Source organism: Salvia splendens, chromosome 15, assembly GCF_004379255.2.
Source record: "Salvia splendens isolate huo1 chromosome 15, SspV2, whole genome shotgun sequence".
In the NCBI taxonomy this organism is placed as follows: Eukaryota; Viridiplantae; Streptophyta; class Magnoliopsida; order Lamiales; family Lamiaceae; genus Salvia; species Salvia splendens.
In genome coordinates this window covers 3,351,310-3,367,397 of record NC_056046.1, presented here as the reverse complement: position 1 = coordinate 3,367,397, position 16,088 = coordinate 3,351,310, and the positions used below count along the sequence as shown (strand labels likewise).

At 35.4% G+C, this 16,088-nt stretch overlaps 2 protein-coding genes across 2 annotated transcripts; one reads left to right on the top strand and one right to left on the bottom strand.

Annotated features, from left to right (window-relative positions):
* Positions 1–7,145: 7,145 nt before the first annotated feature.
* Positions 7,146–12,132, top strand: LOC121768585 (ATP-dependent RNA helicase-like protein DB10). Its single transcript, XM_042165116.1, has 9 exons — positions 7,146–7,346; positions 7,829–8,151; positions 8,328–8,468; positions 8,955–9,023; positions 9,517–9,786; positions 10,055–10,405; positions 10,526–10,803; positions 11,195–11,557; positions 11,646–12,132. The coding sequence occupies exons 2-9, from the start codon at positions 7,852–7,854 to the stop codon at positions 11,878–11,880; spliced, it is 2,007 nt and encodes a 668-aa protein (XP_042021050.1). The 5' UTR covers positions 7,146–7,346; positions 7,829–7,851; the 3' UTR covers positions 11,881–12,132.
* An 885-nt stretch (positions 12,133–13,017) lies between these two features.
* Positions 13,018–14,932, bottom strand: LOC121769252. The gene is made up of 3 exons (XM_042166004.1): positions 14,559–14,932; positions 13,627–13,700; positions 13,018–13,408 (listed from the first exon to the last, which is right to left on the bottom strand). The coding sequence occupies exons 1-3, from the start codon at positions 14,745–14,747 to the stop codon at positions 13,330–13,332; spliced, it is 342 nt and encodes a 113-aa protein (XP_042021938.1). The 5' UTR covers positions 14,748–14,932; the 3' UTR covers positions 13,018–13,329.
* Positions 14,933–16,088: the final 1,156 nt, after the last annotated feature.

Sequence of the window (16,088 nt, the reverse complement as noted above, 5' to 3'; positions counted from 1 at the left end):
ATTAGTGGACCCGGACTGGTCTGATCCCTACAATAGTATTATAAAATAGTTTAAATTATATGAATTTGGTAATATTAAAATACACAAACTTCTACTATATTAGTAGTACAATATAGTGTAAGTCTAAGACTATATAAGGATTCTTTATTGATAAAAAAATTCTTAAAATTGTAATTTTATTAATATTTTGAGATATAAATATACCCATTGTAGTGTAGATTCAATGTGTATGTGCTATGTGTGTCACTATATCATCCACCTTTTACATAAAAACTACTTCCTAATGAATTTGTTTCTATTTGACTTCTACTATCCAATTGCTATGGACTTGAATACATTTATTTTTGTTTCTACATATATAGTCAAGTTGAAAATCCGAGTTTAATTAGGCGATTGAATGGTAAAATCAAAACCATCAACACTTTCATTGTTCTTTGTTTGATCCAAATCCATCAAAAATATCCAAGTAAAATGAAATATGTGGATGAAAGGGAAAGTGTCTTAGCTGTTTATTCAAAGATCTATGAAGAGAGAGAGAGAGAGAGTGGGCTAGATTTGATGAATAGCATGTAGAGTTAGGTATTGAAAAACACTTCTTATCCACACAAACAAAAAAAAGTCTATGGAAGGGGAAGACAGGAATGGACAAAGTCAATTGCTATAGATTATGATCTATTGTCTGCACATAAGATATACAAAATTTAATTAATCAAGGGTTTAGAATGATTGATTCCTAACATGCCATGGTCCCTCTTAATAATCGACCCATCCACCATATCTACAAGACTACAAGTAGCTATTAATTAATTAACTAATTGATGTAGCAATGTATTAATTACGTAGAAATGTAAAACGAAATGTCGTTTGTAACTTTGTAACATAGGAGTTTAATGGATGGGCGGACAATATATGTTGTATTTCTTGTGAATGTGCACCTAACTTATGATAACACATTTTTTCAGTGGCGGAGTTAAGATTTTGACATTAATAGGGATTTGAGAAGAAAATATATGGGTATGTATTACTGTTAATGGTTATAGGATATTTCTTGGCGTCAAATGAGAAATATTTGGAGTGTGAGTTAGGGAAATTAGAAATAATTCGAACCAATTCTAATTAGTAAAATGAGAAAATACGACCAAAGAAGGAAAAATCATTATGTAAATTGTTTTCTATTAAATTTTTGGAATAAATAGTAAATTAGCAAAGTAGCAAAATTTATTGTGTGTTCATGGGCCCACTCCTCTTACTAGCTAGCTCTGCCAATGGTGGCGGCAGATACATGTATAAATTTCGATTGACTAACTCGTGAGAGTTGTATTTATGCAGGTTTGCTCAAAATGCTTCATGGAGAGAATACTATTTTGAGAAAAATGAAAAGTTCTTCGACTTGAGTAATTAAGGGTGTTAATCTTGTTAATTACGTACTATCCACTAGGTTTAAATCTTGTACTTTTGTCCTTGTAAGGCGGCTAATGACCAAAATAAATTAAAGAAGATGATGGGCACTAATTTAAGGCAATAACTTTGGGTAAAACGCAAATAGTTGATTATCTCTAATTTAAGCATGTATATGGACTTCTTAGGGACTATTGAAATGGGGATATATTTATTCTATAATTAATTGTTTGTTATGATAAGTAAAATAGATAAAATTGTGACTTAAACGAAGCACATGTGCTAGGAGTAGAAGAACAAATGTCCGACGACATCTGACGATCATCCTCATAGTAGTCGACTAAAGTAAATGTTGATATTTTATTAATTTATTTCATAACTTTCGACACTTTAGTCATTTGTTTTGATTTCACAAATATCGAAATCTAAATAAATATGGAAATTTAAAAATAATAAAAAATGATAGAATAAAAAAATTAGGTTGCGGCTGAAATTTTGTACTTGTACTACTTTGAATGAACTACAATGGAGTAATATTTCTCATTATTAATTACGAGCTAAACATAAATAAAAGATAGCATGAACTCCTAATCTCATCAATCATTTAGATGATCAAGTATAACGCTTTTCCTTCTTTTAATAAAAATAACCAAATGATAATGAAATAACCTTCTAGATGGAGTCATTAAAGTTTGCCATAAAACAATAGCAAAAAATCAAGCCCCAACAATGGTTTCCAAGTCTTCGAAGTGTCATTAACAAGCACCACTTATTAATCTTTACAAGTGATTGCCACATGTAATGTAGCCAAGCAAGACAACAAACTTAATAATCAACTTAATTAATACAGCTTTTCCTCATAGCTTTCCCAATAGAGGAAACCACTTACATGAGTAATCCATTCACAAAATTTCCTAAAATGGATAAAAATTCGAAAAAGATTAAATAGGCTTTTAGCTTTTTCAATGAGCTTTGATTTTCGAAAGCGAATGAAAAGATGACCAAATAAGCAAAAGTGTTTTTTTTTTCTTTCTCTTAATTTAATTTATGACTACAAGCCATTTTTTGTGGGCAATAGAATTAAGTGGGGCCTTGATCATGACAGGTAAATCACAGCCACAAATCCTGGAAAAACAAAAAATTTAATTAAGGTTTTTGGAAGTTGTTGTTTAATCTTACTTAATTATCACTATTTTAGTAAAGATCTTCACGAGACTTTAGCTTCTAAATCAGTTCTTGTTAGTTTATTAATGGGCTTTTGAGTGTGACTGATAACTGTTTTTGTGGGATTAATTTATCTTCTTAATTTTTGTCGGATATAGGTGCTAGATAATTAAAGCTAATACGACAACAATTTCCAGCACAATCCACTATTTCATATGCACTAGAATATCGGAATATATTTCATAGCATCTGGCATGTTGAGATTATTTATATTATATTTGGATCAAAATTCGTATATTAAATGATTTATAATTGTGTTGGTGTTTGGATAGTGCTTGGATCCGAATCTTTATATCTGTGACGAATCTTCACCTATCTAACGGTGTGAAATGAGATTCTCACATATAGTGTTCTGGTGATGAAGATTTGGGCTAATGAAACTAAGATTTTTTATCATTCTAGATTTTATTTCAAACTTGTGTGTTGTGAATATATGATAAACACAATAGTTTGATGCATTTTTGGGGTTAAAGTATGTGTCATGATTAGGTTTCTAGTTATATAAGTGTGATAGAACTTAATTCTTGTTTAATTAATTGGTTATTTGATAGTTTTGTTAGTTTTGAAGGAAATAAAAGGGTAAAAAACAAATTTCAACCATTCTTTTAAGACTATTAGTCACTTTATATTCAAAAGAATTTCGTGTGAATATCCTAATTCAAAATTTTGTATTGAAAATTATGAAAATTTTACAAAAACTTCTATAAATGCAGTCGAGACTGATGCACGGACCGTGCGCAGGAGCAAAGGAAACCAATGTTGTTTGCTCTTATTCAACATTAGTTTGGTAACTTCTTTTCTTATTATACTGACTAATATCTTTTTCAGAATCTAATACACAAAGACATATTTTTTGTCAAGTGACCATCATCAATTATTTTGCAAGCTACATGTCAAAAACTCATATGCCATTTTGTGTAACAAAACCAACATAGAATTGATATATCTAACCCAATCAATCCATTTTAAGTACAATATGCAATATGGTCCGGATTGGTTGGTCAGTCATTCATGTTCCAGATACACTTCAATGACTAGGACTGTATCCAACCCTCGTTAAATCTAGCAACTTGGTCTAATTAACAAGACACAACATTATTAGTGGGTCGTTGAGTCGCTTGTCGCAAACAAGTAATAGGTGGGAGTAGTAGTTGTTTGGATTTCTCCAAAAGCCTCCCAACAAAAGGGATCGTCATTCTTGGCATTGGACGACGGATGAAGGTCTACAGTCGATAAAGTTATCCCTGAGCACGGAGTCGACTCGCTGCATGCGAATCTAATAGGATTAGTAACATAACTTCCCTTTATGGATCGATACGTTACGCTAGAAATAGCCATGTTTGAAGTCTTGTTTCCACATTTGTGTCCGTCACAATAGTATTGGTCGATAAGGATTGGATTCTCCACTTCGGACACTTGTATATTCGAAAACATTACTCCTTGCACTGACCCTGATCCACCCTATAAGGTGAACAATGTCATCTCATTACATTTACATGAGATCATTAATCAAAGTGTTTACATTAAATGATAGACTAATTAGTTACATAAAATACGACATAAATACTTGTGGTGAATTATACTCCCTGGTTTGCAATATAATGTCTCATTTTGTCATTTCGATACGTCAGCAATTAAAAGTTATTTTATCTTGAAATCCAATGTAAAGCTACTATTGATATAAAATATGGGATCCAAATTTCACTCACTTCTTCACCCACTTTACTTCACATTCTTGAACCGCTCGAGTAAAAAACAAAACATTACATCGCGAATAGAGAGAGTACCTGCCAAGTCTTGATTCTGACGCCATTCATGGTGTTCTTAATTGTGGAATCACGAACAGTGATATTTGAAACACAAGCTTTAGTCCCATCCTTCCCCAATAGCAGTTTCTTATTCTTCATGTGCTGTGAAAATTACAGTTAACAATTGTGTGGCTGTCGTTTCCTTTGATTTCTATGACGATGGACCGTTTTTAGTTATTTCATCGTCCAGAAATCATGCAGAGGCTTTTGGGATTACCATTTTTTTTATCGAATAACTTAAGGATATATATTAGGGGGTGCGTTAAAATGACAACACCTCTTAAAGTGACATTGTGACACCACGTATCCGCAATATTATACTCCCTCCGTCCCCGATTAATTGTTACTCTTTGACCGGGTACGTGTTTTAAGAAATGTAAAGAAAAGTTGGTTGAAAAAATTAGTGGGATGTGGGACCCACTTTTTTATATTAGTTTTTATAATAAAATGTAAGTGAAGAGAGTTAGTGGAATGTGAGACTTACTTACTATTTATGGTAAAAATGAAGTGTGACAATTATTAAGGGACAGACCGAAATGGAAAAGAGTGACAATTAATCGGGGGCGGAGGGAGTAAACGTTACACTTGAATCTATAGATTGCAGTCTAGCGTATTGGATATTGCAGACGGGGAAAAATTGCAGTCTAGCGTATTGGATATTGCAGACCGAGAAAATTTACCCTTGAGCATTTTTTATGATTGTCACATAGGAGCTGATTATTCGTCCATGTGTACAAATGATTGGCTAGGAATGGTGGTATGATGTCACTTTAAGAGGTGTTGTTATTTTAACACAAACATATATATTAATACTCCCTCCGTCCCATAGTGGATGTCGCACTTGAGAATTGGCACGAGATTTTAGGAGTTGTTATTTTATGTGTTAGATGGAGAGAAAAAATAGTATATTTATATTAATGTGAGAGAGAGCTTTTTTTTAAAAAGGAAATGTGACATCTTTTGTGGGACAAACTAAAAAGGAAAGTGTGACATCTACTATAGGATAATGTATAAAGTATTATTTATATTTTGGTTTATCATTAGGCTTTGTATAAATCAATGAATCATCTATCAAATACCGAAATTATCAATGGCCCAAACCACGAAAGGCCCGACATATCAACTCGTTGGGCTTTTTATTCTATTTTTAGCCCATTTATCCCTATATTCTTGAAGGATAATTCTCCATATAGCCATAATTTTACTCATTATTTTATTTAGAATATTAATAAAAATATTATATTGTCCCTATATCTATCAATTAAATTAATTGAAAAACGTAAAGTTTAACACTATTCCACAGCCTAAAAAACCAAGTGGGTTGAAACACCAGAAATTTGACAACAGTTTTTTCTATCCCAAACATCTTAATGAATTAATTTACAAGAGGACTAGTTTTTCAAAGGGTTTGTTATTTTTATTGGAGACAACGAGAAAAAGATCGTAGTTTTGTTTGTCTATTTATTTTATTTATTAAAAGGCTTATAGTGAGTAAAATAGTGGCCATGTATCTGAAACAGCTTAACATATTGGGCTAGATCAAACTTATAAGCATTATTGAATGATAATTAGTTTTTTGTTGGCATAATGTTTCATCTAAATCCAACCGAAAGTATACCAACAGGCCGAATTTAATTACCGAATTAGTTATTTGGGCTGATTAGCAATTATGGCCCAAATGTGTGATTTGGGTCAACAATTACTTCAATTCTGGGCTCCTGGTGAATAAAATAAAAATAATGCCATAAAATAAAAATAATGCCATAAACAATATAATTTGTTGGAGGTTATGGGAAAATAGAAATCAGTTGGTGTTCCAAGGAGAGTTTGTGTCATCGTACGCTACAATGACACAATGTAGAGCTTGAGCGAGATCGGTCCATGGTAATGAACTAAAGCTAGCCAAATCGATAAATAAGATGTTGAAGCAGGTACAATGGCATGCTCCCCCGGATGGCCGGTGCAAATTAAACTGTGATGGGGCTGTGAAATATGATTCTAAATGTGCAGCTTCAGGAGGGATATTGTGTGATTCAACTGGAGAGTGGGTGTTTGGCTACACAAGGTACTTGGGAAGATGTTCGGTAGTGCAAACTGAGTTGTGTGCAATATACGATGGGCTTAAGTTGGCGTGGTAACAAGAGCTTAGAAATATACTTGTGGAAAGTGATAATATGGCAGTTGTTCACGTGCTTAATGACATAAAATCGGATTTCAGCGCTTTATCACTTGCTAGAAGTATAAAATGTATCATGCAAAGAGAGTGGAATGTGAAGATTGCTCATGTGTTTAGGGAGAGCAATCAAGTTGCAGACTTTATGGCAAATTTGGGTGTGAACATGCAGCCTGGGGTAGTGGTGTTTGATGAGGCACCGAGTGAGACGGCGAATTTGTTACTGAACGACCGGATGAGGATTACCGACGATCGTATGTGCCCAATGTAGGGGCAGTGTTTGAACTTTAAGGCGATGCCCTCTTCTTGTTATTAAAAAATAAAATAAAATCAGATATAGTTAAAAAATAAATATTTTATTTTATTTTATTTATGACTAGTCACTTACTTACTAGAGAAAAAGAACAAAGAAGACTGCAATTAAAGTAAAATGATTATTAATTTGAACTGTATAATTTTGAAAAGTCTAAAATACAAATTAATACGCATACACCGTAGTACCTAAACCTTTTATTCCCCATATATAAGTAATCTTTCTCCCCTCTCCCCTCCCTTCGCTCGCCTACGCTTCTGGTTTATTTGAAGCGTAGATCTCTCACTTTCTCTCTCTAATCCACGTTCACCTATTTGTGAACAACTGAGAGAGAAGAGATAGATAGATATATATAGAGAGAGAGAGCGAGGGAGTCGCGGTGTGGGGCAGAAGAGCTGTTCTGTTTCGTTATTCTGAAAAAATTCGCGCGGTAACGTTCTCTATCATTGACCTAAATTTAGCTGCTTAATATGGATTATTTCAGCTGCGAATTTGCGTTTACTTTATAGATCTAGGTGCGGTGGTTGAGAATTTCGTGTTATTTTGTTGGTATTGTCCTAGTAATTTGATTAGGGTTTCTTATCAGAATTTTGTGGGTGAATTATGCTTTACTAAAATACTCCATGTATTTAGAAATTGTTTCACCTCTTTGTACGGCCATGTTTTAGTACAAGTTTGAGACATTTGCCCTAGTTTCAGTTTCCAAATCATGTATGGCTTGAGATACTTCTTTCCAGTATTAGGCATAGTATGGACTTTTATTTTGGTAGTCACTTGCAATTCATTTCAGCTAACGCAGTTGCAGTTCTGGTTTAATATTGATTACTGACTAAAAACTAACGAGGTCTGGTGAACTTGTTTTCCTTTACATTTTCTGATTTCTCTTGCTCCTCTTTGCTATCTTTGTTCCAGATACTCAATAGGGAAGCTTTGATATGGCAGCAGCTGCAGCTGGTATAAGCTATGCACCTGAGGACCCTGCGCTCCCAAAACCATGGAAGGGTTTGGTTGATGATAAGACTGGATATGTTTACTATTGGAATCCAGAGACCAATATAACCCAATACGAGAAACCTGTTGTCCCCGGTCACACAAGCTATACGCCAGCTCATAAATCTTTGAGCTCGTCGGTTCAAAAGTCCCCCCAGGGACGATATAATGCGAATGATAATGATGACAGATACTCCAAAGCTAGCAATGGATCAACAAAGCCTTCTGTACCAGTAGCTTATCAGGTGATCCAAGTGGTGCTTTTATAGAGTATATAATAGTATTCTTAATTCATATGGATGCATTTACTACGACCTCAAGTGGTCCTTTCTCTGGGTTTATTGGCATCTTAGCTATGTCCATGATAAGTAAACTAAGTCACTAGATGTACTCACTTGGTTTTTTCACTACTTTGTACTAGGACGTCAGAAACAGATCAGATTATTCACAGATTGATGTAGAGGTAAAAGCCTCTGTTGGATATGGACCTTTTACTTCCAATGGTGCAGAAAGTATGGTGTCCGCTGAAGCCTACCGCCGTCGTCATGAAATTTCTGTGACCGTAAGTATCTATTTAACTTTTGCAATGGATTCCTATTCTTTGTCCGCATCAGTTATTTTGTCCAAATTCTATATAAAAATATCATCATAATGTAGTTAACTCCTTGTCTGTCTGCTAAGGTTGAACATGCAATTTTGTAGAAAACTAAAGTGAATAGAATATGATGAGTCATGGTAAACTTGTTGTAAACATTTTTTAGTGTGCTCAATGTCCATTGTTGTGCTCCATCTTCTTCCAGTCTTCTGTGCTGTTAAAATGAGAATGAGCCATTGAGTTGTTTCTTTTAACCGACAAAGTTACTCTACTCTAGTGTTTGATATTTTTAAATATTGTTCAAACATTTTTGTCTCTGTTGTGGCATGTTACTCTACTCTAGTGTTTGATATTTGTTGTCCCTTTATGTTTTTTTTATGTTTGTCTGATCTTTTAGTTTCTATATTAATCCATTGTATATTTTAACTGGATTCTTTCTCTAAATTTGGATAGGGTGACAATGTCCCTCCACCATTCACCTCATTTGAAGCCACTGGATTTGCTTCAGAGATTCTTAGGGAGGTATGAGATTAAATTAATATGTTGAATCTGACAGTGTTAAAGATATTTTTTTAGTAAAAATTTTGCGTGAATTAATTTTCTGCAACATTGAAGTACTACTGGAGGCTCATTTTGGAGATTAAGAACCTTTCCCGGTTGTACTTTTGTCTCAGGTGCGATATTTGCTCCAGGAGGAGCCAAATGTCGTACGCTGTGCCTCCCTGGGCTTGCATGTATTTGGAGCACCCTTATTGATGGACCAATCTATGTGAGGGGCTTTCCGAATCATCCAAGCTTGGCTGGGACTTCTATGGGCAGCAATTGTGTCTGCCCCTTGGTCCGAATAGAAGAAGAGGTGTCCTCCTAATTGCTTGCTTCTGCAAGCAGTGCCCGACTCTTGGGAGGATGATGCTTCTTATTTTCTTCACCACTTGCTTAGTACAAAAGACCCCATCTGGAATTTTGAAGCATCACATAAGCTTATGAGGCTGTGGTTGTTTTCTTTCTATTACAGGTGCAACATGCTGGTTTTTCTGCTCCTACTCCAATTCAGGCACAGTCATGGCCCATTGCTATAAAAGGTCGTGATATAGTAGCGATTGCCAAGACAGGCTCCGGGAAAACCTTGGGGTACCTGATTCCTGGATTTATTCATCTGAAACAAAGGCGTAATAACCCAAGATTAGGTCCGACAGTTTTGGTGTTGTCGCCAACAAGAGAGTTGGCTACTCAGATACAAGATGAAGCTGTTAAGTTTGGAAGGTCATCCAATATATCATGCACGGTATAGTTTTAGCAATTCCTTTCTTATAGCAGTCTTCATATTCCATGAGAAGTTTCTTATCACCTCTTTTCTGGTTAACCTTGAGAGAGATGATTGACCTAATGGTGTTTGTGAATGGATTTTCCTTTCCTGAAAGCCAATCTGATTATTCTGTTGATATTTGATGTTGGTTCTAAGTGGCTGCCCTTCAACAATCGAAGGTTTTGAGTCTTTTGACTTTATGTCTCTTTTAGTTTCTTTCTGAATTCAATTTTGATCTCTCTTGAAGTGTTTATATGGAGGTGCACCTAAGGGTCCGCAATTGAGAGACATAGACAGAGGTGTTGATGTGGTCGTGGCAACTCCTGGTCGATTGAATGATATTCTGGAGATGAGAAGGATAAGCCTCCAGCAGGTCTCATATTTGGTATTGGATGAAGCAGACAGGATGCTGGACATGGGTTTTGAACCTCAGATAAGAAAGATTGTGAAGGAAGTCCCTGTTCGTAGACAAACCCTGATGTACACAGCAACGTGGCCTAAGGAGGTGCGCAGAATTGCTTCTGATTTGCTTGTCAGTCCTGTACAGGTTAACATTGGAAACGTTGATGAGCTTGTTGCTAACAAGGCAATTACTCAGGTACATAAAAGAATCATCACCTGGTTTTCTTCAATACCATTTCATATGAAGACGGGAAATACATGCCAATACTTGTTTTGACATCTATTAATTAATGTAGAGTTTATCCTTTTTTCACAGCATGTTGAAGTTCTGACACCAATGGACAAACGCAGGCGCCTGGAACAGATATTGAGATCTCAAGAACCTGGGTCAAAGATAATAATTTTCTGCTCTACAAAGAAAATGTGTGACCAGCTAGCAGGTACTCTGACCCGGCAATTCGGAGCAGCTGCTATTCATGGAGATAAATCTCAGGGCGAGAGGGATTATGTGCTGAATCAGTTTCGCACTGGAAGATCCCCTGTGCTTGTGGCCACTGACGTTGCTGCCCGTGGTCTGGACATTAAGGATATAAGGTTGGCATCTGATACTGACTTTAGATTTTATAAAACAGGCATGATTCTCCTCTGCTTTGGGTTAGCTATACCTTGAAATGCTTACCAAATTCTATTTTTAGGAGTTTCTGTGTGGTCCGGATATTAACCTCTTTCTATCACTCTTATGTTGATCGATCAATTAATCTATGATATGATGACTTGAATATAGCCATGTCATCATTAGCTGCAGGAGCTTTGATTTTCTACAACTCCGCACTCTCTGTGTTGTATAACCGTTCTTGCATCTATGCTATTGCTCTATATATTATGGGAACAATGCAATGATTTCTTTTGCAATAATAGACAATTTAGTTTACATTATATGTTAGCTATTGTGATTTGTCTCATATGTTTGTGTTGTCTCTCTCAGGGTGGTTTTGAATTATGACTTCCCTACAGGAGTTGAGGACTATGTTCACAGAATCGGAAGAACTGGCCGGGCTGGTGCCACTGGTGTGGCATACACTTTCTTTTGTGAACAGGATGCAAAACATGCTTCAGAGCTTATCAAACTGTTGGAAGGTGCTAGTCAGCGTGTGCCCAGCGAACTCCGTGACATGGCCTCACGTGGTGGTGGAATGGGGAGAACAAGACGTCAGTGGGGCTCAGGCCCTGGCGGGCGTGATGGAGGTCGTGGCGGCGGGCGTTTCGGTTCTTCTCAAAGTGGACGGGATGGGGGAAGAGGTGGTTGGGGAATGCCATCATCCCAGGATAGGGCTGGTGGCCGTGATAGGTAAATGATCTTTCCTTCCCTATTATTATGCAGTGTTTTCCCTCTGCCTTTATTTCTGTAGTCTAAGATGGTCCGTTTATACTTGCAGACATGTCAATGGATTCTCTAACGGATACGATAAAAATGGCACCGGAAGCTTCCATCAGAGGAGCTTCCATGAGAACACGGCCACTGCTCCAAAGAGTAGAGGCAGAAGTCGTAGCAGAAGCCCCAGAAAGATTTCAGGATGGGGGGAAAGGCCTCGAAGCCGTAGTCGTAGCTTGGAGAGATTTCCATCGAAGAGCAGTCGGCCCTCGTCTTATGGTAACAAGGATTACAAGTAATTATAAGAAAACCTTAAAATCTCCAAATTCGAGGATCAGTTTGCTATATAGTGTTTGTAGTGGTGTGGCGTGGCGATGGAGAGTGATTTAATCTGATTTATTAGTAATTAATGCAATACACTTTCTCCCTTTGAAATGTCCTGTCCAGTAAAGAGAACGTTTAGGGTTGGACAATTTTGCCACACAATTTGTGTTGTGTACTGATAATATTAATATTTTTAGACTGCAATTCTATTCCAATATATTCTTACCCGACAGCTCTCTTTCTGTACGTTTAGTTGCAAAAGTGACATAATTCTTAGAAGTCTATTGTTATTCTGCTTAAAAATTACATTTATCCAAATCAAAATGGCAGCTCTTATTATTAAAGTATAGTAAAAAATGGTCGTAGTTCTTAATAAATTGGATAGGCTTGATGTACCTACAAAAATAATGAGTTGAATCTGAATTTGGTGTTCGGTTGAGTCTGGCTTGGGTCCAACCCCTGATCACGGTGAGCTTGTGCTCATTGGTGTCTGGTTCATATATTAATTGCGGAGAATTAATCATTATAATTACTAATTGGAGGTCTAGGTTGTAATTAATGATTAACTAATTAGAAATTACAAATTAAGGCCCAATAATAGTTATTTAGATTAGGAGATCTAGTGGTTGAGATAATGACTAAGTGTATATTATATATGCAATTAAAGCTAATCACTTTTTCTCATCCCAAAAACATAAAATTTTAAATTTACTTTACTCTCTCAATTTAAATTATGTTTTTATAAAAAATATATCAAATTAAAGGTAATTTCATAGGGTATCTACCAAGATCTCAATGTTCCAACGATGATCGAATGATGAAATTTAATAATTTTTATTTCAATTTTTGTAAGTGTAGTTTAACAGTGTTCATTGTAATTTTCACTGGAGCTTGTACCGTGTAGAACTTGTAATTATGTTTATTTATGATACTTTCGATCTATACAAAACACAGTAATTAATTTCACCGAAACATTTGGTAAAATAGTTTACAGCACACACGGCATAGGATAGTTAAAACTTAAAACCAAAATAAATGAAATACAATAAAATTCCAATATCTATCAGCAGCAAGAAAATATAACTCTATAAATCAGAACACAGCGCACAAAATTTAACATAACCCTAACATATGCATTATTCAGCACTGAGCAGAGAACCTCATCCTGATCAACAACTGCAAAATGTCTACTAAAAGAAGTAGAAATAGCAAGCAAAGAAGAGTACATATTCTGATAAAAATGATCACAGACAAATCTAGACAACGTGCTCAGCTGATCAAATTTCCTCACAAACTTCAATTTGTGCAACAGATTAAGAACACAAAAGGCAGTTTTAATTGTTGTTTTCTTAAGGATTTGGCAGATCAAATTTCCTCACATAAACTTCAATATGTGCAGCAAATCAAGAACACAAAAGGCAGTTCTAATTGTTGTTTTCTTCAGGATTTGGCTTGATCCCGCTGCAACAGAAGAAGTGAGGTAGCTTGACACGGCCGCACACCCTGCAAAGATTTTAACATTCAATCACTACAAAGAAGCAATACAGAGGATAATCAAATCTCCTGACAAATGTTATTGTTCTAAAGATTTAGTCATTCTCTAAACAACAATGGGAAACTCATTGCCACTATTCTTAATTGAGCTTAGCGGAAGTACAGTTCCACAAGAAGAAACTTGTACAAAAGTAGAGACAGCCGTAATGATGGAAGAACCAACTTACTTGCACTTGATTATTACTGGGACAGGTTTTAAAGCCTTTGGTCCATTTCTAATACCTCTCCTGTGTGGAGAAACCTGGAGAAAGAATTTCATGTTCGATTACTTAGCATGCAAAGCGGATCATTGTTGAGGGTTGTAAATGACATAATATGCAATCATAGAGGCCAAAGGGGAAAAAGACTTAAAATTTACAATCTCTGCTTTGAGGCACAAAGGTACCAAAGATGAAGCCGTGGGTTTGCATTCAGCCGGGAGGGCTAGCAAAAGAAAATGAGAGGAAACGGATAAAGAGATAAGTATTTAAATTAAGTACTCAATTCCCCACTACAAGACCAGAACCAGGGCATAAGAGTGCGAACTGTAAATGGCTGCAACGATAGCCCCAAGACTCACGACATAAAGAGAGATTTAGGGAAAATACATAGCACTAGCTTTAGTGCCACTTCCAATACAAACTACCTATCAAATGCTTAAGAACTCATTCTTCAAAAGTTCCGTCAAACTTTTAGTACAATAGTTAAAGCCTGAAATTGATGAACATATAGAGAGTATTTCAGATTCACATTAGAGACATGTACAGCCAGAAATCAAATTTTTACATAGAGCAACAGCTAATGCCCCACAATCAGGATAAAAGCACAACAACTCAAATTGATAATGCACAACACTTTGCATTTCGCTGATCCAAATCCGACCATGAACAAGATTGGGAATGAAAACAAATGAAAGCTAGCAAACTTAACACGTTCATAACATTTTTCACCAAACAAGAACTGTTTCCACTCACGAACTGATAGTAACATTGATTATGCAAATTTCAATAAATTCATTTCTCCATAAGCAAGAATATATCCTCTAAATACTAAAACTTTGTAGCTTATTTGAAATATAAAAAATTGAGCAATAAATTACGAATACGAAGGTAAAATTGACCTTCCTCTTGGGGACCGCCATCAGCTCCATAGCTCCGCCGGAAAACGGCGAATCGATAAAATGAGATCCACTATTATTTTCGTGATGATTTTCCGGTAATGTGATACTAAAATGGTGGTTGATGGCAGTCGCCAACGGCGCAGGTTGAGCCAATGAGTGGGTCAGACGCTGGAAGCCGTATCTTAGCATCGAAATGGACGTATCAGCGTCTAGAAACTCACCCGAATCATAAGCACCAACGCCAGATGCGCTTCTTGGAGATGAGAGATGAAGGAGAACTAGGTTTCAATTTTTTTTTTTTTATCGAAAAAGGAAAGAATTATGATCGAATTTTGTTGATTTTGCGGCGGAGTCAGAAGAGAATGGAGAGGAGCCTGCCTTAACCCTACAATGAAATGTAGTATTGGGCCATATTTAATAGGCTGATTGGGTTTAGTTATAAATGGGCCCAGATGTTTTTCGGGATTTTTAATTTTGTAGCAACTACTATAATGTAAGACTGCCTAGTACAAATGTACAATCTTATACATATCTTTTATGAAACATAAAAATTACAGTTATCCAAATGAAATTGGCAGCTCTTATTATTAAAGTATGGTAAAAATTGGTAATTAATTGCTCTTAATACATAGATAGTCCTGATGACATTTCGTATCTACAAAAATAATGAATTGAATTTGAGTTGGGTGTTCGGTCGAGTCCAACCCTGGATCATGGTGAGCTCGGGCTCGTTGGAGTGCGGCTCGTACATTATTTACGGAGTATTAATCATAATTTAATTATTAATTATAGGTCTTTTGTCACACTGGATTTCTTTTTCTTTTTTTAAGAAAATTTATTTAGTTTTTTCCCTTGTAAAAATACACATATATGGACTTATAGATCATAAAAGTGAAGATATATATTAATTTGTGATATTAACCTATAGCTCTTCTATTAGGACATACATTTTTTTAATGAATTAACCAAAAATATTAACCTACAAATCTTGAGAAATGTTTTAGTGGTTGGTAGACGGAAATTTGAAAGATGTGTTGCTATGTACGAAGATCGCTTCATTCGTCGAGTTATCATGAATCAATGTAGCTGTTAACATAGTTTGACTTGAGAATAGGTAATATGCTAGAGTAATTCATTAGATATAAGTGTAGATAAGATTGAATATGGGTAATTATTCGACGAATATTGACCTATTATTATATGTTTGAGATGTGATCGTAATTATTGCGCGTACATATGAAAGATAGACTAATTATGACTCTTTTTAATCTTTCAATTAACAATTTAGGGAATCATAAATCTCAGCGCTAATGAGGCACGAAACAAATTGAAATAGTCCAATTTTCTACAATTTTATGTTATACTGTTAATGATGTTATTAAAACACACTTGAAACCACCATTGTTTACTAAAAATAGCCAAAAGCAAGAACAATTTCAACAATTTTCCAATTAAAGAAAGATATATAATGTGATTAGATAAATACTACTCCTACTACAAAATTCCTAGGAGAAAAGGGTCAAAGAAGAA